At 52.4% G+C, this 24,594-nt stretch overlaps 1 protein-coding gene across 1 annotated transcript in view; it reads right to left on the bottom strand.

Moving 5' to 3' along the window:
* The window catches only part of LAMC3 (laminin subunit gamma 3), a 65,057-nt gene extending 43,607 nt beyond the window's left edge, over positions 1–21,450 (bottom strand). The window contains exons 1-4 of the mRNA XM_049772814.1: positions 21,051–21,450; positions 5,520–5,824; positions 3,725–3,855; positions 806–972 (exon numbers count right to left, since the gene is read on the bottom strand). Of these exons, the coding sequence (XP_049628771.1) occupies positions 806–972; positions 3,725–3,855; positions 5,520–5,824; positions 21,051–21,450 (1,003 nt within the window). The remainder of the gene's footprint in view (positions 1–805; positions 973–3,724; positions 3,856–5,519; positions 5,825–21,050) is intronic.
* Positions 21,451–24,594: the final 3,144 nt, after the last annotated feature.

The following is a 24,594-nucleotide window of genomic DNA, read 5'->3' as shown; positions in this document are numbered from 1 at the left end:
GTCCCTGCAGACAGGCCCTTATTACACAGAGCAGCTACATCAGGGGCAGCTAGTGAGAGCCTGACCGCAGTGCACAGTGGTTAAGGGTGCAAGGAAGTGGGGGTGGGATGAAGCAGAGACTGAGACCCCACATTTCTGGTGGAGGCGCCCCAGCCCTACACTCCCCTGCATGTCACTGAAGCCATGTGGTGTGGTCAGAGTCACATCCCACTGGGGTGGGGGGTCGGAGATCAAAGGGCTGCCTGGGGGGCCCGGGGAAAGGCAGGTCAGCACCCCCAGAACCAGGGCAGCCTGGCTTTTATTAGCAACCCGGCCCAGTCTGAGCGGTTCAAACGTTCAGACAAAGAAGTGGGGGGGGGGCTTCAGCCCTCCCACCATGATGGAGCATGTGACTTAGGGAACAGCCTGCTTTTGGAGGACAGGAACAATAGTGGCTTGGGTGTGTGTGTGTGTTTCTGAGCCCCTGTAGTGTGTGTATAAATATGTGTGCGTGGATTGTGTGTTCATGAGCACTGCGTGTATGTATGCCTATGTGTGTGCGTGTGTATTTCTGAGCTTAGGCTCCATCGATGAGCAGTACCCAGGCCCCCAGTGTGTATGGGGGCACATTTGTGGGGTGTACGTGCATGTGTTTGCATATATGAGTTTGGGGGGGAGAGGGTGTGTGTGTGTATATGCATATGAATGAGTGTGCATGTACATTTTTGTGTGTGTTTGCATGTATGCACACATGTATCTTTGTGTGTCTGAACCCCCCATGAACCCCCTCCGTCCCCCTGCACCCCCTACCCCGTGCTCCACTCACGCAGACACTCATGGGCATCAGCCGAGGTGCCTCGGGCCCAGGGCCTGTCCTGGAAGAGGGGTGCACAGCGCTCACAGTCAGGGCCCGTGGTGTTATGCTGGCAGTGACACACCATCTGGCCTGCTGCGTTGGGGCCGCACTTGTTGGCGTGGCCATTACATTTGCACCTGGGAAAGACATGAAGGGCAGGGAGGGGGGAGCCTGGGCTTGTGCAGGCGACCCAGAGCTCCTAATCCTGCCATTTATGCAGAGACTCTCAGAGCACCCACATGTGACAATGAAGAACACAGGCAAGTGGGCACTGCACTAAACTTCAAAGGACATAGGAAGAAGGAGCACTGTCTCTTGGGGATTGGGGTGCCCATAGCTGCTGGATGGGGGCTTCACACCATGTCCTGCCTACAGAGGCCGCCCCACAACTCCCCAAGTCTTAATAATCAGTGATTGGGGGTCACCAGGTCCATCCAGCAACTTCTCCTGCATGAAAGGTAAGGGAGAGACAGGCAGAAGCAGAAGAGCTCAGGGTCCATCTGATCTGGAGACCCCTCGACTCCATCCATGGTCACACTGAGCTGGCCTGGCCGCCATTTCCTGTCCAGACCCTGACTCTGTCCCCACCCCCATTTGCTATGACCTGGGAGGAACCAGGGGGACCACGATGCCCTGTTTCACAGATGGGGTGACTGCGACTGGGAATATGGGACCAGTGCTAAGAGGAAGGCAGGACTGATATTACCTTTCTCACTGGTCTCTGTGGCTGCCCGGGGCTCCTGTCCTCTGTGTCCACCCCTCACTCTCAGGCTCTTTCCCTGGGGGGTCACGTTGTGGGGGATACCAGGCTCAGCTCCTTTTTGGGACTCCCTAGACCTGGCTGGACAGGGGATGCCCTCACATTCCAGCTTGGAGGGATGGTGCCAGAAGACAGGGCTACCAGTCTCAGGGAGAGGGACCCCCATGACCCTGCAGAGGCGCTGCCAACATCTTGCGCCCAGAGAGGGCAGATTTTCCCAGGGCGGCTGGCCTGAGGGTGGTCTGGCTCCCACAGCTGGGACCCAGATGTTCTCTGGCCTGGAGCCCCCCAACAGGTTGCTTCTGTCTCCATCTGACAGTTTTTGCCCACCCCCCCTGTTTCTGGGTCTGACCCAACTCAAGGGAAGAGACCTGGGGGTGGGAGAACACAGGAAACGGCCCAGAGTCCTGATGACACCCACCAGGCCCTGCTTCCTTCTCAGATATCTTCATCCTTGGACCCACACCCAAGCATGCTGCATCCTTGGGTGCTAAAAGGAGGTAAAGTGATAGGCATGAAACTTCTTCAGTGACAATATTGAAAACACAGAGTCAGAGAGAGAGAGAGAGAGAGAGAGAGAGAGAGAGAGAGAGAGAGAGAGAGAGAGAGAGAAAGGAGAGAGAGAAAGGAGAGAGAGAAAGGAGAGAGAGAAAGGAGAGAATGTCTACTATGTAGACAAGCAGGGGAGGGTGGGAGGGAAACTGAGGGCATTGGTAGATCGCTGATGGGAAATGTGCCTTGGTGAAGGGTATAGGACACTGTATGACCTAAACTCAATCATAAACAACTTTGTAATTGTAAAAATATCTAACAACTGCTATTATGAACAACCTTGGAACCACAGTCTTTATTTCTTTTCTTTTTTTAATTTTGGGCCACACCCAGCAGCACTCATGTTACTCCTAGCTCTATGCTCAGGAATCGATCCTGGAAGCCTCCGGGGATTGTATGGGATGCTGGGAACTGAGCTGAGGTCCTTCCTGGATCAGCTGCAGACAAGGCAAATGCCCTACTGCTGTGCTATCTCTCCGGCCCCACCACAGTGTTTAAATAAAGTAATTGAAAAATAAAATTAGCCCATCTGCACAGAAGTCAGGTTTCAAAGGATGGAGGCCAGGCAGTTCACGGCATCTTGAGTCAGAGACCCTGGGGTACCTCTGGATAAGATCCACGCAGCTGCCAGAGCTCTGGGGGCAAGTTTGAGATAGGAATGAGGGGGGACTGGACACTAAACTGAGGTTTGAATCATGGGACAAGATGTGACCGGGGTGTAGGATAAGGTATGAATATGAAAATAAAGTATGGGAGGAGACGTGGGCCAAGCAGTGGAACACGATGTGGAGTGAGCCATGACCATCCAGAGGACAGGACCCTTCAAACATGCTATCCAAATGTCCTTTTCCTCAAAGCAAAAAGACAGTGTAGGGGCCCGGAGAGATAGCACAGCGGCGTTTGCCTTGCAAGCAGCTGATCCAGGACCAAAGGTGGTTGGTTCGAATCCCGGTGTCCCATATGGTCCCCCGTGCCTGCCAGGAGCTATTTCTGAGCAGACAGCCAGGAGTAACCCCTGAGCAACGCGGGGTGTGGCCCCCCCCCCAAAAAAAAAGAAAGTGTAGGATGCACGCAAGAGGGTGAAAGGGCCAAGGAGAGGATACCAAGGGGTAAATCCTGGTGTATCTCCTAGCAGAGTGACGGGGTCTGCCATGAGAAGGGGTGACAGGCGGGCCTCAAGATCAACCCATTTAAAAACTGATTGAGACCATAATGAGGAGGGCACTGGCTTGCATGTAGCTGACCCAGGTTCGGTCCTGGCATCTTTTTGTTTGTTTGTTTGTTTGTTTTGGGTCACACCCGGAAAAACTCAGGGGTTATTCCTGGCTCTACGCTCAGAAATCGCTCCTGGCAGGCTCGGGGGACCATATGGGATGCCGGGATTTGAACCACCGACCTTCTGCTTGCAAGGCAAATGCCTTACCTCCATGCTATCTCTCGGGCCCCAATCCTGGCATTTTATAGGGTCCCTGAGTTCTAGTGAGTGCAGAACCAGGAGTGAGCCCTAAGTCCTGCCAGGGTGGCCCAAAACATGGCCATCTCCTGGGCCCACACCCGTGCAACCACTTCCTGCCTACCTGCCGCCCACAGAGAAGTCAGTCACAGCATAGTAATAGGACTGGAGCACCCGTGGGTCCTTGAAGATGTCGTCCCCAAATGTGTTGAGCCGGTCCAGGGAGATGAGAATCTCTGTGCTGGTGACCCACTCCTAGGGGACAGCAGGGATAAGGAACACTGTCAGCAGGCCTGTCTACGGAGGTACATCCTGGGGGTGTCCCTGGGGACAAACACCGACCAGGCTGCTCCAAGGGGCATGTGCTCCATGATGAGGATGCTGGGTCATGGACGGGGCAGGACCATGGGGAGTAAATTGCACAATATCCTGGAAGATTCTGGGCTGAGAGCTTGGAGAAGGCAAACCAGGGTCAGCATCTCCCAGAGATCAGCGCGGGGTCTTGCTCAGGGACCTAGTGTCAGAGTCAACATGCCCCTTTTCTTTTTTGGTGGGGTGGGATCACACCCAGTGGCACTCAGGGGTTACTCCTGGCTCTGTGCTCAGAAATCACTCCTGGCAGAGTCAGGGGACCATATGGGATGCCAGGATTCAAACCACCACCCATATTGGATCAGCTGTGTGCAAGGTAAACACCCTACCACTGTGCTATCTCTCCGGCCTCCCACACCCTTTTTCCACTTGTTACTGATGGTAAAGTTTTTGGGATCTTCTTTTCTGCTCAGCTGCTCTGGGGCAGGGACGACCCTTGATTTGAAGTTTCCTCCTGGGCTATCGTAGGTGCTCTGAGAACCCCCAGAACAGGACTGGAGGCTCCTATATCCAACTGCATCCAGCCCTTCAGCCCTGCCTGGCATGGGGAAGGCACTGGATAAGTTCTTGCGGGGACTGATTGAGTTGGGTCCTGAGAAGTGGGAAGAGAGGCAGGGAGGCGGGGCAGGCTGACATTTCCATCTGCCTGCTGTTCTAATCAGAGGTATTTCCACCAAATTTTAATCAGCACTTTAATTCAGTGCTAGAGCCACTGGTTTAGTAATCAGGACAATGAGCTCCTGGCCAAATCCATCCCTCTTCCCAGCATGAATCACTCAGGCCAGCGGTTTCCCCGCTCCCCAGCTCCATCCCTCAATGCTGAGGAGCTAGGACCTCAGTCTGAAGAAGAAGGTCTAAAGACTCATGGAGAGGCTGGGGCTGGAACGATGGTGCAGCAGTGGCGCGTTTGCCTTGCACACGGCTGACCCAGGATGGACCTCGGTTCAATCCTCAGCATCTCATATAGTCCTTCAAGCCAGGAACAATTTCTGAGCGCATAGCCAAGAGTAACCCCTGAGAGTCACTGGGTGTGTCCCCCCTCCCAACAAAAAAAAAGAAAAGCTTCATGAGGCAACTCCTGTAACGGAGCTTGGCAGAATGCCCAGAGCCTTCGGGGCTCTGGTTAAAATGATAGGATAGGACAGTATAAGATAGAACGCCAGGGATAATGCTTGCCTTGCAAGCATCTGACCCAGGTTCAATCCTAGCATCCCATACGGTCCCCTGAGCACTGCCAGGAGTGACCTGAGCCAAGAGACAGGAGTAAGTGTAGAGCCAGGGGTAAATCATGAGTAAGTCCTGAGTGTAGATCCAGGAGTGATCCCTGAGCACAGAGCTGGGAGTTTGCTCCAAGTCCTGCCAGGAATGATCACTGAGCACAGATCCATGATTAAACCCTGGATTCCCTGAGCACTGCCAGGGTGGCCATCGGGGAAGGGGTGGGGGGTAATCTAGGGCTAGAAATGTAGCTCAGTCACAAAGCACCATTAATGGCTGGGACACCAGACTCCCATAGCCCCGAAGCCCCAAACTCCTGTCATTGTCACCTGCAGCGCCAGGCTGTCCTCAAAGTTGTAGGCGCTGGGCCGGCCCTCCAGAGTGGAGAAGGCCACATTGCCACCACTCAGAGGAGAGATGTCGCTGAACTCAGATGTGCAGAAGGCCACACGCTCCTCCTCACCGGGATGTAGGAGGTGGCTCTCGGCTTTGCCGTAAGTGCGCTGGCATGAGGCACTGTAGTACTGGTATGGCTCCCACGGGCCACCCTCCCAGCTGCGCTTGTAGATGGCGAAGCTCTCGGGCCTGCTGGTATGGAACTTCAGCCGCACGTAGGTGATCTCGTAGGCTTTCCCTGGTAGGGGGGGCACACAGAGGACAGGTTGGCAGCAGGAAAGAGAGAAGGGAACATGTCAGAGGGAGTGTGGGGCTCAGGGATCCATTAGTGATGCCTGTCAGGTTAGGGATCTATGAGTGATGTCTGCAGGGACAGAGCAAGGGGCAAGGCTGGTGCTTCTCGGCACTCTGCCTGCCCTTTTTGCCACTGCCAACCTGCCAAAAAATCTGCATCCACAGCCCTGCTAGGCAGCCTTCTCTGCTGCTGTTTCTGTGGTGACATTCAAAAGAAGCCACCACCAGTTTTGCAGATGGCTTTCAAGACTGCTCCTCCAGCAAGGCAAACCTTGGGCCTCATTCCCACCTGGTGGGGACAGCTCTATCCTGAGTCCTTCAAACCTTGACATGATGTCCCTGGACACTTTTGTCCTCCATCTTCTGTCTGATTTCCTCTGACCTGTTTCTTTCAGTAGGGTGCACAGAGGTACCGGATGTCTTATTTTTTCTCACAGTCTCACAGTCTCAGCTACCGATGAACCCTCAGTCCCCTGCAATTCAGCTCCTCTGGTCACTCAATAGAACCTGCTCCCACAGCCACCTTGCAAATGTCTCAGTGATCTCAGCTAGGGAGGGACTCAGCCCTGACTTCCTTCTTTCCAGGGACACAGGTCACTCCTGTCACGTTTGGGATCATTCCAGGATCTTTTTCTCTGCTCACTGTCTGTTCCCCAACAGCATCTCCCCTGGCTTGAGCCATGCTACCTTGTGTTCTTGCTATCCACTGTGACCCTGGAGTGGTCATCCACCCTCACGGGCTGTGGCCAGCAAGGCCAAGGGACCCAGTTTTTGATCCTGCATGAGCAGCACTTTTTAGAAGGTAAGACATGGGGTATGGGTGGTGGTGAGGGCCTTGGGGAAGGAGGCTGGGGGACAGCCGGGCTGCAGTCGAGCTGCGGGGTGCTGGGCAAGGCCATGAGGAAATGGCGGGCTCGTTTTGAGCAGTGCTTTTTCCAGGCCTATACTGTTCTGTCCAGTTCCTCAGGAAAAATAAATAGTTCCTCCCCCAAAATAAATAGCCATAAGCCCATGAAAAGACTCCAAGTCATAACTCTCGGGGGATCGCAGATCCAACGACAGTGACAAAGTATAACCTCAGTGCCTGAAAGAACAGGAGCACAGAAATCCCTGCAGTACAGGGCAAGGCCAGAGAAATGGCACAGCGGTGGGGTGTTTGCCTTACATGCAGCCAATTTGGGAGGGTCCCATTGGGATGATTCGATTCCCAGCATTCCATATGGTCCCCCAACCTGCCAGGGGCTGTTTCTGAGTGCAGAGTCAGGAATGGCCCCTGAGCGCTGCTGGGTGTGGCCCAAGAACCAATCAATCAACCAATCAATAAATAAAGTTAAAAAAAAAATCCCTGCAGTGGTGAGGATATGGTGAAACTCTGAGCCCTCCTGCACTGGAGTTGGGGCAAGCTGGGATGTGGCTGCTATGGGGCAAAGAGGCGCCTCCAGCTCTCCATCAGAGGTCCCGGGTGTCTGGCCTAGCAGGGAGCACATTGGTCCCTGCAAACGTGCACATAGCTGGGCTGGAGAAACAGCACAGTGGTAGGGCGTTTGCTTGCACGTGGCTAACCCAGGACAGACCCTGGTTCGATTCCCGGCATCCCACATGATCCACCGAGCCTACCAGGAGCGATTTCTGAGTGCAGAGCCAGGAGTAACCCCCGAGAACCACCAGGAGTGACCCAAAAATTTAAAAAAAATGCACACAGACCAACAGGGTTATACTCCTCCCTCACTGTCAGTTAGTGCAAAGCAAGCGTGGGAAGTGCAGCCACCGCACCAAATTGCCCCCAGCAGCAGAGCAGGGCAGAGCAGGGCATGAGCGATGTGGGTGATCCCAACAAATATGCCAGTGATGGGGCCGGAGAGATAGCATGGAGGTAAGGCGTTTGCCTTTCATGCAGGAGGTCATCGGTTCGAATCCCGGCGTCCCATATGGTCCCCCGTGCCTGCCAGGAACAATTTCTGAGCCTGGAGCCAGGAATAATCCCTGAGCACTGCCGGGTGTGACCCAAAAAAACCACAAAAAAAAAAAATATGCCAGTGATGAAGCCTCTGCCCAGACGAGCATCTCCAGGGTCTGACGTACAGGAAATGTCACTCCCAGGGAAATCCAGGGAGATAGATCGAAAATCAGTGACTGCCCAGGGCTATAGGAGGGAAGATGGCTAATGAGGACGGTTTCTTGGGGGGTGGAGTAGGGGGAACTGCAGAAACAGATGGTGGGGTGACTGCATGGCTTTGTAAATCTACCAAGCACCATTAAATGGTACATGATAGGGTTCTTTGTTTGTCTTGTTTAGGGGTACATTCAGCAGTGCTCAGGGGTTACTCATTGCTCTGCAGTCAGGAATTACTCCTGCAGTGTTGGGTGATCCTATGGGAAGCTGGGGAGTGAACCCAGGACAGCCATGTGCAAGGCAAACACCCTAATCACTGTACTGTTACTCTGCCCACCCCCTTTTTTTGAGGGAAAGGAGCCACTTAGTGATGCTCATGGCTTATTCCTGTGCTCCAGGGACTCTAGGTGATACCAGGGATTCAAACCAGGATTGGTCACATGCAACATAAGTGCCTTCCTCACTGCTCTAGCTCTCTGACCATGAATTGTACTTTAAAAGACTGCATTTTAGGATAAATTGTGTTTCCAGAAATCTGTTCACTGTATTTTTTTTAAATCTAGACATCACATTCATTAAAATTCAGGGCTGGAGTAATAGCACAGCAGGGAGGGCATTTGCCTTGCACATGGCTGACATGGGCTCTATCCCCGGCATCCCATGGGGTCCCCCAAGCCTACTAGAAGTAATTTCTTTTACTTTTATTTTTCTTTTGGATCACACCCAGCAGTGCTCAGGGGTTATTCCTTGTTCTGTGCTCAGAAATCACTCCTGGCAGGCTCAGGGAACTATATGGGATGCTGGAATTCAAACCACCATCCATCCTGGATCGGCTGTGTGCAAGTCAAACACCCTACCACTGTGCTATCTCTCCAGCCCCTAGATACCATTTCTGAGTGCAGAGCTAGTAATAACTTCTGATGCTCCCAGGTGGGGTCCCAAAACAAACAAACCAGCTGAATATTACTATTATGAGGCCAGAGAGATAGTACAGCAGGGAGGGCATTTGCCTTGCATGCAGCAAACTCGATTTCAATTGACACTCCATAGGGTCCCCTAAGCACTGCCAGGATGGATGGATCCCAGAGTTCAGAGCCAGGAATGAGCCCTGAGCACAATCAGGTATAGCCTCAAAAGCAAAAATTAATTAAAAAAACAAACAAAAATGAAAAACAGCAGGGGCCAGAGAGATAACACAGCAGTAGAGAGTTTACCTTGCACATAACTGATTCAGGACAAACTATGGTTCAAATCCCGGCATCCCATATGGTCCCCCAGGCCTGCCAGGAGCAACTTCTGAGCGTAGAGCCAGGAGTAACCCCTGAATGCTGCCGGGTGTGACCCCCCACAAAAAAAACTAATAAAAACAAACTAAGTGGGCTATTAAAAAAAACTAGATATTACCTAGTTTTTTTTAAACTAGAAAAAAGGGGCCGGAGAGATAGCACAGCGGCATTTGCCTTGCAAGCAGCCAACCCAGGACCTAAGGTGGTTGGTTCGAATCCCGGCGTCCCATATGGTCCCCCGTGCCTGCCAGGAGCTATTTCTGAGCAGATAGCCAGGAGTAACCCCTGAGCACAGCCTGGTGTGGCCCAAAGAACCAAAAAAAAAAAAAAATCTAGAAAAAAAAGTATTTGTTTTCAAGAAGCTGGACAAAACATCTTGAATGCTGTGCGTGGCTGGAATAGAAAAGACAGTCCCATAGGAAAAGAGCTCAGTGGCTTCTGAGAAATGAGACTTTTGTTCAATTCTCTCTGCATGGGCCTCTGAGGGGACTAATAGGGGAATTAAGAGGGTGGGACCTGCAGCCAATGCTCAAAGCATGTCATTTCAGGAAAAAAAAAAAAAAAGTGGAGGCTGCTCTGGGCAAAGACAGGCGCTTCTGCCACAGACCGACTTGGAACAAGCCAGTTTCCTAAAGACCAACTCTAGGATCCCACTTCAGGTGGCTGCTCGGGGTGTACAGGGCATATGGCAGAGAGGATGGGGGCGAGGAAAGGAATGTTACCCATGGTGTGAGGTACAGGGGAGAGCACAGAGGGTATGGGGGGACCGCTGCCCAACCCAAGAATATCCTTGATTCCTGCAAAGAGAACTTGAAAGAGGGCTAAGATGGTAAGTGGTACATTCTGTGTATTTCACCACAATAAAAGAATATAGGGGAGGGGAGGCCCCAGGGAGGCAGTGTGGTGGCGCAGAGGAAGAGCCATACAAATATTCCTAGCTGGTGGTCAAAGACAAAACACCCCCCACTTCTGGGAATTGAGACAAGGAGAGAATCTTGAATGAAAGTGCTCAGAGAGGCATCTTTCACGCAAGTGAAACCAAGGAAGCTTGGGTGTTTGATGAAGTACATAGAAGATAATTAAAGCCATTGGCATCGCCGCCATGTCATCGCTGGGAAAGCCTGAGTCCGACGGGTGGGGTGGGGGAACGACAGCAAGCCTCAGATGACCCTGAAAAAAATCCCTCAAGAACCCCCACCCAGACATCACAGGGCTGTCCTGGGGCTGAGGTCCTTTCCTTCCCCGTTCAATTGTTTTCTTTTTCCAACTTTTCTCTCATGAAGCTTGTTCTAATTTAAAAACTGGGGAAAAAGAAAAGAAGTTTCCAAAAAATAAAAATTGAGAGTGCCACCCGTGTGTCAGGTTCGGTTTTCAGATGTCTTTTCAAAGCCTGGCCTCCAATGGCCCAAAAAGGCAGACAGACAGGCATAGAGAGACGAGTAAATATGTTTGGCAGCAGCTGCTGCAGGGAGAAAGGTTCAGAGCCTAGAACTACAGAGGTTTGGCCCAAATGTGCATTCACAGGGGGGTTTGGGCAGATGCTGGGCCTAGACTCAGGCATCCAGCAGTTGACACCCGGAGGCAGAGGAGTTTGGAGCCAGCAGCTGGGAGCAGGAGGGGGGAAAAGTGTTGTACAGGGACATGAGGAAAAATACAGTGCAGAGGGTGCTTGCCTTGCACGCAGCTGATCTGGGTTCGATTCCTGGCATTCCATATAGTCCCCGAGCCTGCCAGTAGTGACCCCTGAGGTCAAAGCCAGGAGTAACACCTGAATGACACTGGGTGTGGCCTCAAACCAAAACCAAAATGTATTGTGCAAAAACAGACCTCAGCAAATGCTCAGTAGCTTCTGAGGAGGTAGATAGGGTAGGAGAACAAGGGAGAGAAAGTGCTGGAGGATCTCAGAGGCACAACCCAGAAGTTAGGGGGGTTGATGAACAGGGAGAGTTTATTAGAAGGTGGAGGTAGGCAACAGGAGTCCCATTTTGTTTGGCAAAATTTTCCTTTCAGATTTTGAGACCACCCCCGGCAGTGCTTTGGGTGTATTCCTGGCTCTGCGTTCAGGGTCATTCCTAATGATGCTGAGGGAAACCTGAGTTTCTGGGAAACTGAAGGACCAGGAGATAATGCAAATGCCTCCCCGCTGCACTGTCTCTCTGGTTTCAAGCAAAAGTAAACAGATGTCTGAGACCAGTGCAGTTGATCAGTTTACCTCCTTCACCCACTCAGATCTTTTTATTTTTTGGTTTTTGAGTCACACCTGGTGGTGCTCAGGGGTTATACTCCTGGCTCTGCACTCAGAAGTCACTTCTGGCAGGCACAGGGGACCGTATGGGATGCCAGGATTCGAACCACAGTCCTTCTGCATGCAAGGTAAACGCCCTACCTCCAGGCTACCTCTCCGGCCCTTCATCCAGGTCTTTAAACTCCTAAGACCCAGACCCTGAGCCTCTCCCAGTCCCAGGCACCCTCTCTCTACCCTTAGGACTTGGGATGTTCAAGACAGGCATGTCCCCTGTAAAAAGGCTGAGCTGAAACCTCACTTCCTGCTGATAAACGGAGACAGGGACCCCACATGCCCTTCTTTGTCAGGAATAATGTCACCCACCCCCCCCATTCACTAGGTTGGCACCCAGCACCCACCCATGCTCACTCCTGCCCAGCATGAAACCCTGTTCCCCCACCTTTCTAGACAAAGGACAATTTAGTTCCAGGTTGCCTGCTGTAACTCCTGAGCACTGCCAGGTGTGACCCAAAAACGACCACCACCACCACCTACAACAACAACAAATAAAGAAAAGGTGCTTCTTCTTGCCTGCTACACAACCTTTCTGGTGTCTCTTCGAAAGATCTATGTACGTCTTAGATTTATCTTCTCAGGAGCTTGTAGTTGATTCCTTGATACATGTTTCTGGTTTTAGACACCCTGTGCTTAGGTTAGAAGTTTTTCTTTACATTTTCCTGTGATGCGCTTATGCAAACAGCCGCTCTTTTATTATTGACTAATTTTTCTTTTAATAATTGTAGACAATATTGTTTGTTTACTAAAAACAAAAGGGGGAATTGTTGTGTATGTAAATATTTTGGGGGATTACTATGTTGCTCACCCTAATCTGATTAGGTGATTGTGCCCTACCCTAGGGTGTGACCTGGCATTCTGCCCCCACCCTAGGGTAGGACCTGATTCTGCTTCCACCATTGGTTGGTACCTTATAGATGCTTCCCAGCACCCTAGAAGGAACCAATTGTCCAGCCCTTGAGTCTGTGACACCCTTGGGAACCCAAGGAACCAAAAAAAAAAAAAAAAAAAAAAAACCAAAAGCTGACCTTTTTTTTTTTTGGTTTTTGGGCCACACCCGGCAGCACTCAGGGGTTATTTCTGTCTCCATGCTCAGAGATTGCTCCTGACAGGCACAGGGACCATATGGAATATTGGGATTCAAACCACTGTTCGTCCTGGGTTGGCTGCTTGCAAGGGAAACACAATACCACTGTGCTATCTCTCCGGCCCCAGCTAACCCGTAAGTGCACGCAGAATGCAGAAGCATATATTACAGGTAGCCCTGCACTCATTATACAGATGAGAAGCTGGAGGCACGGCCATATAAAGAATCTCAGAGCCTCACTGAAAACCACTGCACTGGCCAACTGCAGGCTTCTCTGTCCCTAGAGCTCCTGGCATTCCCCCACCCGGCCCTGACTACACCGTGTGGGTGCTCAGGGAGAGGCAGTCTCAAGCTATTTTCACCCACCAGCTGAGAAATGGGGGCAGCCGTTAGTCTAGCCAGCCCACATCGGCACTCACTGGCCAGTAGAGCCATTCCTAATGGAAAACCGGGAGGCATATTTTGGGAAAACAGAAACAAAACAAAGCCCTTTAATTGGAGCCATCTGGGGAGCAGTGGGCTGGGGGTGGGAGGAAAGGCGGGTACAGGGTGGTGAGCTGAGCATGGAACTGACTGCTGGGCCACCATGGGTATGGATTCCCCCCTCAGGGAAGGGGCAGCTGCACCCCTCAGCTCTGACCTCATTCACCTTCAGCTGGCATTCTGGCTGGTGTCCATGTGGGACCCCTGGACCCGGGCCAGAGAACTCTGTGGTACTTAAATCTTCATCCTTTTTGGGTTTGGGGTACACCCAACTGCTTTGCTCAGGTATTGGAGCACAGTATGCAGTGATGCTGGGGCTCGAACCCCAGTAGGCTGAGAGCAATGAGAGTGCCTTAATCCTTGTGATCTCTTTTTGCCTATTTTCTTTTCTTTTTCTTTGTTTTTGGGCCACAGCCAGTGATGCTCAGGTGTTACTTCTGATTCTGCGCTCAGAAATTACTCCAGATGCTGCTCAGAAAATGCTATGGGATGCCAGGGACTGAAGCTAGGTTGACCGCATGCAAGGCAAATACCCTACTTGTTGTACTATCACTCTAGCCCCTGGCCGGTTTTGTTTGTTTGTTTTTTGTATTTGTTTTTGGGCCACACCTGTCAAGGGTTACTCCTGGCTATGTGTGCAGAAATCTCTCCTGGCTTGGGGGGACCATATGGGACACTGGGGGATCGAACCACGGTTTGCCCTAGGCTAGCGCTTGCAAGGCAGATGCCTTACCTATAGCGCCACCATTGTCCCTCCCCCTTTTTTTAATGGGAGGTGGGGTTTGACCTCACCCAGCAATGCTCAGGTCTGACTCCTGGCTCTGTGCTCAGAAATCACTCCTGACGGTGCATAGGGGACCAAATGGGATGTTGGGGATTGAACAACCGGGGTCAGCAGTGTACAAGGCGAATGCATGCACCCCTTGCTACCTCCCAGGCTCCACAGACTTTCATTTTTGGACCAAGAGTCCAAAAGTTTATATACAGGTTCCAATGGTCAAACTCCCACCGAGTCTCCTTGGCAGTGCAGCCAGGTATTGGGGGGGGGGGGGGCTGACCTCTGTTGAGGGTTCACATTGGGAATTCAGAGATCTGATTCGGATGCTATGGTGGTGACAAATTAAGGACACATTTACCAAGTGAGGTGGCATAGCCCGGCAGCCCATTGCAAAACATCCTGTCCTTGGCATGAGGTGAAGTGGGCGAGAGAGCAAGGAGGGATGACACAAAATATTCCAGAAAAAGATCTAGTAATCTGACTACAGGCCTCTGAAGGATATCTGGGAGACTTTTTCATTCCTTTGATGCAGGGGATTGAATCTGGGACCTGCCACACAGAAAGCGTGGGTCTGGGCCCCGAGCCGTGCCTCCAGCTCTGGCCAACTTCATGTAGGGAGGTTTAATGTGTTGTTTTTATTTTTTGTGTTTTTTTTTTTGGGGGGGGTCACACCCGGCAGCACTCAGGAGTTACTCCTGGTTCTATGCTCAGAAATCGCTCCTGGCAAGCTCAAGGGACCATATGGGATGCCAGGATTCAAACCACCATCCTTCTGCATGCAAGGCAAATGTATTATCTCTCCAACCCCGGTTTAACTTGTTTGTATAAATTTGTATAAGTTGATTTTGGGGGCTACAACCTGTGGCATTCAGGGTTACTACTGGCTCTGCACTACTCAGGAATCACTCCTGGCTGGCTAGAGGGACCAATGGGATGCTGGGGACAGACAGGTTGGTCGAATGCAAGGCAAAGGCTCTCCCCACTGTGCTATGGCTCCAGCCCTTTTTTATAATTGATTTTGGGTTTGGAGGCTACACCCAGTGCTGCCTGCAAAGTCTGTACTCTTATTTTTTTTTAAGATTTATTTATTTACTTATTTATTTATTTATTTTGGGGTTTGGGCCACACCCAGCAGCACTCAGGGGTTACTCCTGTCTCTGCAGTCAGAAATTGCTCCTGGAAGGTTCGGGAGACCATATGGGATGCCAGGGATTTGTCCCGGGTCGTCTGCATGCAAGGCAAATGCCCTACCACTGTGTTATCACTCCAGCCCAAAAGTCTGTGCTCTAGTCCGAGTTTATCTTTCAACAACCCATGAGGATTCAACCCCGTTATCACGGCAGTGTGTGTTCAGGAGCACAAATCATGTCGCTATCGTGCAAGCAATTCTCCCCCTCGTCTCTGGCACCCCTTTCATCTTCCCCAGTAAAACTCAGTTTTCATGAAGTGCTGACCCCTTTTCCACCAACAGCTTCTGATCCCCTTGTTGTCCTCACATTGACTGTGACATTGTGGGGGCCTTCAGATAAGCGGGGTATTATAAGGAGTTTTTATCTCTGGGATCTGTTTTCTCTCATGGCACACCACACCCGAGGGCCTTTCTGTGTGACTCAGAGATCCCAGCCTTCAGGATCGGATCGCTCTGTGGGGCTGCCTTCCAAGCTGTGGGGCAGCCTCCCCATGCTGGTGGGGGTGATGCCAGGCACGCGAGTACCTCCAAAGTTGAGCTCCTTAGTAAGTTAGCCCTGAACAGGGCGTAGTGATAGCACAAGGGGAAGGCCTTTGTCTTGCATGCAGCTGAACTAAGTTCGATCCCCAGCATCCCATACAGTTCCCCAGAGCCCCTCCAAGAGTGATCCCTGAGTGCAGAGCCAGGAGTAAGCGCTGAGCAGCATTGGGTGTGGTTCCAAATCAAACCACAAACAAAATCCCCAAAGGCAACAAAACAAAACAAAATCCTAAATTGGCGCTGAGCATCGGGAAAGAAGGTTCTGGGCTGGGTCAAAGGCTCAGGGGGAAGACGGGGATTTGACCCAGATGTGACACCATGGTGAGCACTCAGCTTCAGGGCTGGGGACTCCCATACTCAGCCCCTAGTTTTCTCTGGGAAATGCCAGGTGAACCATGTTGGATTTCCAGCCATCCCCACCCCTACTTCCAACTCTTCCAGGTTAGTGGGGCACAGGGCTGAGCCATGATGGTGCCTTGGTTTCCACACCTTCGAGCACATGGGTCAGCCCAGGGCATCCACTCCAGCCCTGGGGTAAGTGTTCCTGGCAATGGGGCAGACTTGTGGGGTGCAGGGAGGGGTGTAGGAAGGAAGGAAGCACACATCTTCTCTGGCAGCGCAGGGTTGGCAATGGGCATACACAGGGCTCTGTGCCTTGGGTCTAAGCAGGGACAGGGAAGACTGGGAGAAGATGCTGGAAGGCTCCCTGGGAGAGGTGACCTCGGAGTGGGGTGCACAGTAGATGCTGCTCAGTTCTGTTTATGAATGAGAGAGTGTTTGGGACAAGCCAGCAAGAGAGAATGTTCTAGGCCATCTGTAACTGAAGGGGTGCAGGTGGCAGCCTGGATAGGAGGCGGGCAGGGAGGTTGGAACCTAAGGCTCTGGGGCAGCAATTCTGGTGGGCTGGGAACCTCCTGGCCCAGGGCCAGGCTTCAGGGAGGCAGCCAGGGGCTCTTTGGGCCGAGAACTACAGAACAGTAACCTACCCTGATCCGCCTGAAGACCTCGGACCCAGCCAGAGCCTCTGGGGGGAAGGACAGAGCCTGACCCAGAGAATTGGCTGCGCCAACCCAAACAGGCCGCCCACTCGGCAGGAAGGCGCGGAGCCGAGCCGAGCCCAGCGCAGGGGACCCAGCTGGGCCAGCAGGGGCCGCAGGACATCCAGAGCTCCTGGCCCTGTGCTGGCCCACACTCAGCCCTGCACTCCAGCCCTCCTGGGGCACACGGGAATCTAGGGACACAGAACACGGGGATATAGAGACAATGGAATCTGGGGACACAGGGATCTGGAGGCACAGGCTTTGGGGGATCTGTTCCTTTGACTGTCTGGACTTTGGGCGTGCTTCTGCTTTTCAGGTCCAACCCCACAAGGCTGAATGCCCTTCACCTCACCCTGAGCCAGCCTGCTTGGAAAAGGGTTCGAGTCCAAGGCTTGAAACATACAGAAGTTTCATGGACAGGAAGTCGGGGTCTCTCCTCCCTCCTGTGAAAGCAGCACTGCGGAACTCAAGAGTCTTTCTGTGCTTCTGGGAGAGATTTTTTTTTTTTTTTTTTTTGCTTTTTGGGTCACACCCAGTGACACTCACTGGTTACTGCTGGCTCTGCTCAGAAATCACTCCTGGCTTGGGTGACCATATGGGATGCCTGGGGATTGAACCGCGGTCCATTCTGGGTTAGCCGCAGGCAAGGCTAACGCCCTGCTACTGTGCCCCTCTGGGAGATTCTTATTTTCTTTCTTTCTTTCTTTTTTTTTTTGGGGGGGGGGGGTCACACCTGGCAGCACTCAGGGATTCCTCCTGGCTCCATGCTCAGAAATTGCTCTGGGGACCATATGGGATGCTGGGATTCGAACCACCATTTTTCTGCATGTAAGGCAAATACCCTACCTCCATGCTATCTCTCCAGCCCCAGAGATTCTTTTTTATTTTTTTGGTTTTTGGGCCACACCCGGCGGTGCTCAGGGGTTACTCCTGGCTGTCTGCTCAGAAATAGCTCCTGGCAGGCACGGGGGACCATATGGGACACCGGGATTCAAACCAACACCTTTGGTCCTGGATCGGCTGCTTGCAAGGCAAACACCACTGTGCTATCTCTCTGGGCCCCCCCAGAGATTCTTAAATAAGACTTTTCTGGCTCCAAGGGCTGGAGGGTGCACTTGGCAGGTAGAGGCCTACTTTTATCCCCAGCATTGCAGACCCCCCAGCACCCTGGGGGTGCTCCTGAGCACAGAGCCGGGAACAGCCCCCTAGTCTCCCCATTCCCCAGGCACTTCTAGTGCGTCCCAAAGCCAAAAAAAAAAAAAAAAAATCAAAGATGGTGCAGAAGCCAGAAGCCAAACACTCCTTCTGGTAGCACCTTGGATGTTCAGGGTTTGAGGAGAGGGGGAGAGGATTCTGGTCAGGGCTTATCAACTTCATCTCCAGAGCCTCAGTTTCCCCACCTCTCAAAGATTATATCATGCGGGCTGGGGAGATGCCAACACAGCAGGGCTCTGGCTTGTGATGCCCCAACTTCAGAGCCCTCCTCCCCATCCCCTCTCTCCCTCCCCTCTACCATTACCTTCTCCCTCCCCACCCCAGGCCTTCCCAGGCCTCAGTGGCAGCCCAGACTGGGAGCAGCCAGACCCCGCTGCTGCCTTTCATCCGACAGGAAGACTGGGGGGATTTAGAACAGATGTCTGCGACTCTGGGGGGCTGGGAAAGCAGTAACCTTGGCTGGGCTGCCCATGGCCCCTCTTCCCAGCCCCCCAGAGGCCCTGCGCACAGCCACTTCCCTCACCACCATGAGCAGGGCATGGAGCATTCAAGGTGGCTGGAGACACCACCATGAAGGGGGCACAGAGTATCCAAGGTGGCCAGAAGCTCAGAGGACTTAGCTAGGCGCTCAGGACCTTAGGACACCCCAACAGTCTGGCTAGCCTTGATCCCATATTACGCAAGCTGGGCTTAGCCTGGAGCCCCGCAGGACCCCTAGGGCCAGGGGTGCAGCCTCTGCGGGTCTCTGCGTTCCTCGGGGCGGGTGGAAGCAGGGCCCAGGGCCAGGTGCATTTCGGGAGCCAGCTGGGCCCACGCCCTTCGGTCCCTGAGGTTGAGGCCACTCGAGGGGAACCTCAGCCTTAACTGTGACAATGCTGGTCACTCTCAGGGGTGGTCACTGCTCAGGGCCAACCCGAGTCAGGGAACTGCACCCCAACTCTGGTCGCCACTCAGATCCCAGAGGCAGCTGCTGCAAGTGGGTGTCAGGCCATTGACATCCCCCTGGTTCTGATGCTCCAAGGGGGGCTGGAGCTGCACCCCCAGGGGCAAGTGCAGACTGTGGGTGTGTTGTAGGGGGGGTCGTGAGTCCACATGGAACGAGTCCGTGTTAGGGTATTGAGTCCACGTGTGTGAATATAAATGAGTGTATGTGAGTCTATTGCGAATGTATGGCGTTCATGCATATAACATGTATGAGCATACTGGATCCACATGTGTACACATAAATGAATGTTTGAGTCCATGCGTGTGACCATGTGTGAGTATATTATGTGAACATGAATAAGCACGTGTGTGAGAACTATGTTGTGGGTAAGCATATGTGCAAGTCCACGAACGGGTGTGTGAGAAGGAATGAGCGTCTGGGTGTGGAAGAGCAGGTGAATGAGTGTAAACAGGAATGAGGAAGTGTGTAAGAGTGTGTGTTGAGGGGCCGGAGAGATAGCACAGTGGTAGGGCGTTTGCCTTGCACGCAGCCAAGCCAGGACAGATGGTGGTTCCAATCCTGGCATCCCATATGATCCCCCGTGGCCTGCCAGGAGCTATTTCTGAGCGCAGAGCCAGGAGTAACCCCTGAGCGCCATAGGGTGTGACCCTCAAAAAAAAAAAAAAAGAATAAAAGGATGTGATTGAATGTGAGGAGGAGTAAGTGGGTGGGAAGGAACGTGTGAGCGTGTGAATGGAATGAGTGTGTGTAAGAGCGTGTGAGTGAATCGCACCCTCCCCACCTCCCCAACACCCAGCTACACGAAGGAGCAAGTCCTGCGTCAGGTATGGGAGCAGCCCCCCCATTCCCACCACTGTGGGCTTTTCCCACCCTGACCAGGAGCCCCTTGCCTGCCCCTGTGGTCCCTGTACTCACATATCCCCTCAGCCTAACTTGCACCCTCTGTGCAGAACAGCGTGTCTCTCCCACACACCCCTGTCCCACATTCCTTCCTTGTGGCCTTGGGGTCCCGCCAGCCCCAGCCGACAGCTCCTCATCTCCCTCCCCCGTTTCCTGTCCTGGGTGAGACCCCGCCCCACAGGGCAGTCCATCCCACCTAGAGGTTCGAGGGACAAAGGGACAGCCTTGGGGAGCCCTGGCTTGCTGGTGGGGTGCCAGAGTGGCCACACCCTATCTCCCCCCTCCTTTCCCAGTGCTCCCATAGCCAGACACTCAGGGTGAGGCTGGGCACTGCTGGCCCAAGCACTGGCCCCCTCTGCCTAATGGTGCCTTCACAGCCCCTGCTCCAAGCTCCTTGCCTGGGATGTGGGTGCTTTGGCCAGTGCCCAGAATGGGTCAAATCCTGGCCCAGTCTGTGTGGACAGTGGAGGGTCCAGCTGCAGGCAGGACTCTGAGAAAATGTCGGTTAAAAAAAAAAAGTACAAATATTCAGGGACAAATCAGGCTATAAATAGCCCCAGGTCAGGATTAACAGTCATAAGGTTTTTTGTTTTAGTTTGTGTTTGGTTTGGTTTGGGGGCATACCCAGTGGTGCTCAGAGTTACTCTTGGCTCTGTGCTCCAAAATCACTCCTGGCAGGCTTGGAAGGACCATATGAGATGCTGGGGATAGAACCTTGGTCGGCCACGTGCAAGGCAAATGCCCGTCCCGCTGTGCTATCAGTCCAGCCCCTCAAAAGAGGTTTTTGGTTTTTCTTTTTTTAAAACCAATTTTTAAAGTTTAGGAAGAATCCAGATCCCAGAGGAGAAGTATGGGTGAATAAAACCGTTTTCTACAGTGAGAAGGTGCAGAGAAGATGCTGGAAGGGGCTGAATGGGCAGGGAACAGGACAGTGGGGACCAATTGGGTTCTGATGCCCAGGATGGGCAGAGGCAGCGCCATGTGCTCCCCCAAAGTAGGAAAAAGCGTGCTTCTGTGCCCAGAAAGGAACCTGGACAGAGAGACCGACCAGATACCCCAGGATGAACAGGAGCGCCGCGCCCTAGAGAGTAAATTGGTCTGTTTTAAAGGTTACATTCCCACCCTCTCCCCAAAACTTCCTGAAGTCTCAGCTCAGGATGGAGGGGGTTCTGCTGCCCCTCTCAGCTTCCCCACCCGCATCTGTCACCCCAGGTCTCGGTCCTGGGTGCCTCCCTCCACCCCAAGGGCTCCATCCAGTGCCTGATGACTGTCTTGGGGACCCTCTGGCGCTTACCCAGGCGCAGGGTGAGGTTGACGGAGTTGGGGTACTGCACCCCGAAGGCCATGGATGGGCTCTGCCACCAGGTGCTCTCCTCTTGGCTGTGGAAGTCGGTGAGGTAGGACGCGTTGTGATGGAGCCGCGGGTCCGAGGCGTCGCAGCGGGCACACTGCGCCCCGGTGCCCTGCGCTGTGCCCAGGTGCGGGCAGAAGTCTTCGGGGGGCGACCCGCAGGTATGCGAGGCCAGGACCGGCCGCCCGAACGCAGCGTTCTCGAACTCGGGGAGGCAGCGCTGAGGCCTCCCCGAGTCGTCGTAACAAGCGCCCATGCCCGCCGCCCGTCGTGCCAGCTGTGCCAGCTGTGCCAGCCGTGCCAGGAGTGCCAGGAGCGCCCACAGCCGTGCGCCGGCAGCCATGCTCGAGTTCGGAGACCCCGCGCGCGCTCTGCGTACTGTGCCCGGCTCGGGTCTGGGTTCTGGGGTGCCGGGGACCCGCCCCTGCTGCGGGCGGGACTAGGGGAGGGACCCACCGCGCGTCCGTCTGTCCGTCCGACAGTCCCTGGACGCAGACCCCGCCTGGCGGACAGGCCCGGGAGTGCCCTGCAGAGGCTCTGCCGTGCCTAGAGATGCCAGTTCTGCCCCTTTCACCCCCAGCCAGGACTGTTCTCCACCTTTTAGGCCTAGGCCGGGAAAGGGGAGCACGCGCCCTGCCCTGTCCTGTCCGGCCAGTGGGAGATGGCGAGTGCTGCAGAGCGCTCGGTGCCAACCGCTGAGCGTGCCCTTTCCAAAGGAAAAGGCTCAGAAAGGTCCTCAAGCCCTGCCCTGTCCCCCAGAAGCGCTCCTGACCGTGGTTTCCATCAGAGTCACTGCATAGGAAGGTCCCCTGAACATAAAATAACATAGCATAGCATAGCATAACATAATATAACATAACATAACACATCGTTACATAACATTACACAACATACTATAACACAACGTAACACAATGTAAAATAACATCATTTAATATAACATAGGGTCCAAAGAGATAGCACAGAGGTAGGGCATTTGCCTTGCCGGCAGACCCAGGGCGAACCTGGGTTTGATTCTCGGCAGCCCATCCTGTTCACTAAGCCTGCCAGTAGCGATTTCTGAGTGCCACTGGGTGTGACCCAAAAATAAAAAATTAATCCGTTTTCATAAGTTAGCCAATTCTAGGAGAAAGTGCAAAAATAGGTGATAAAGGTGCTAGGACGGACCATGGTTTGATCCCCTGGAGTCCCATATGGTCCCCCAAGCCAGGAGCGATTTCTGAGTGCAGAGCCAAGAGTAACCCCTGAGCATCACCGGGTGTAGCCTAAAAAACCAAAGCAAAACAAAACAAAAAAGTGATAACAGCAATTTAGAAAGCAGAGTAAAGTGTCTTTATTCATTAGCACTGATGCAAGGATAAAATAGCCAATAGTTTATTATGACCAAGCATCTCTTTGAAGGAAATGACATGCAAAGAGTCTGACATGCATTTCTAATTACTATTACATGTGTTTCAGCATGAAATTCTAATTATTTAAATGCCTTTACTTCTTTTTTTTTATTTTTGGGTCACACCCACTGGTGCTCAGGGGTTACTCCTGGCTTTCTGCTCAGAAATCGCTCCTGGAGGGACCGGAGAGATAGCATAGAGGTAAGGCATTTGCCTTGCATGCAGAAGGATGGTGGTTTGAATCCCAGCATCCCATATGGTCCCCTGAGCCTATCAGGAGTGATTTCTGAGCAGAGAACCAGGAGTAACCCCTGAGCGCTGCCGGGTGTGACCCAAAACTAAAAAAAAAAAAAAAGAAATCGCTCCTGGCAGGCATGGGGGATCATATGGGATGCTGGGATTCAAACCACCATTGCTCCTGGGTTGGCCTCTTGCAAGGCAAATGCCCTGGACCTGCTGCGCTATCTCTCTGATCCCCTTTACATTTATTTTTATTTTTTATTTTATTTTTTTTGGATTTTGGGTCATGCCCAGCAGTGCTCAGGGTTACTCCTGACTCTACACTCAGAAATCACTCCTGGCAGGCTCAGAGGACCAAATGGGATGCCAAGATTCGAAGCACCATCCTTATGCATGTAAGGCAAACACCTTATCTCCTTGCTATTACTCTGCCCCCTCCTTTACATTTATTCTGAGGGGGCTGAGAGATAGCACAGCGTAGGGCTTTTGCCTTGCACACGGCTGACCCAGGATGGATGGTGGTTCGAGTCCCGGCATCTCATATGGTCCCCCTAGCCTGTTGGGGTGATTTCTGAGCACAGAGCCAAGAGTAACCCCTCAACGCCCCCAGTTATGACCCAAAAACCAAAACCAATATAAAATAAAATAATTTGGGGGAGCTGGAGAAAAAGTACAGTGCCTTACAGGTGACTGACCTGGATTTGATCCCCAGCATCCAATAGGACTCACTGGGCTTGCCAGGAGTGATTCCTGAGCTTAGAGCATTTGAGCACTGCTGGGTGTGACCCAAAAAATTTCCAGTCACTCTTCCTTAATTAAAATAGCAGTTTATGGGACCGGGGCAGTGGTGCAAGCAGTAAGAGTAAGGATGGACCTCGGTTCAATCCCCCAGCATCCCATATGGTCCCCCAAGCCAGGAGTGCATTCTGAGTACATAGCCAGGAGTAACCCCTGAGCGACACTGGGTATGGCCCAAAAACCAAATAAAATAAAAGAACAGTTTAAGCCTGGAGATAAGTCAATGGGCAAGAGCAGATGCTTTGCAGGAAGTGGGAAGCTTGAGTCTGAGCACAGATACAGTGTGGTCTCCCTTTCTGGATAGGTGTCACCCCATAGTGGTGCTAGGGGACTAGGGGTCATTCCAAACTCTGTGTTTGTGTTTGTGATGTCATGGGTCATACCTGCACACACAGCCTGTGCTCCAGGCCACTAAGCCACTTCCTCAGCGCCTCCTTGAGGCATTTCTAAGCATCAGCTCAATGTGTTCAGCATCTTACAGTGCTAGGCCACCAACGCCATCCTCTATGTCCATGGCGTTTTGCATCTTGCAGAACTGAAACTCCGGTGCCATGAACTGGCAACTCTTCAATATCTTCCCCCCATAAAATATGATGTGTAAGAGTTGTGTGTGTGGAGGTGGGGGCCTCTGACATTCAAGCAGACTCTTGGGTTCAAGCAGAGGAAATGCCTAGAGTCCAGGAAAATCACAAAGCTCCTTATTCTTCACCAGACTGGCCTGCCTCCTCATTTATTTATTTATTTATTTATTTATTTATTTATTTATTTATTTTTATTTTTATTTTTAATTTTTTTAATTTTTTTATTTTGAGTTATGAGAACAAAAGATGCAAAGAAAGAGGACAAGGTAAAGTTACAGTGGAAGGACAATCACCCATAACATAATTCTCAGAAGAAGTCCCCTTGCTGATATCTTGTTGTTTTTTTTTGTTGTTTTGTTTTGTTTTGTTTTTGGGTCACACCCGGCAGTGCTCAGGCGTTACTCCTGGCTGTCTGCTCAGAAATAGCTCCTGGAGGGCCCGGAGAGATAGCACAGCGGTGTTTGCCTTGCAAGAAGCC

The sequence above is a fragment of the Suncus etruscus genome, chromosome 5 (assembly GCF_024139225.1).
Source record: "Suncus etruscus isolate mSunEtr1 chromosome 5, mSunEtr1.pri.cur, whole genome shotgun sequence".
NCBI classification, from domain to species: Eukaryota; Metazoa; Chordata; class Mammalia; order Eulipotyphla; family Soricidae; genus Suncus; species Suncus etruscus.
This window is presented reverse-complemented; position numbering and strand designations above follow the sequence as displayed.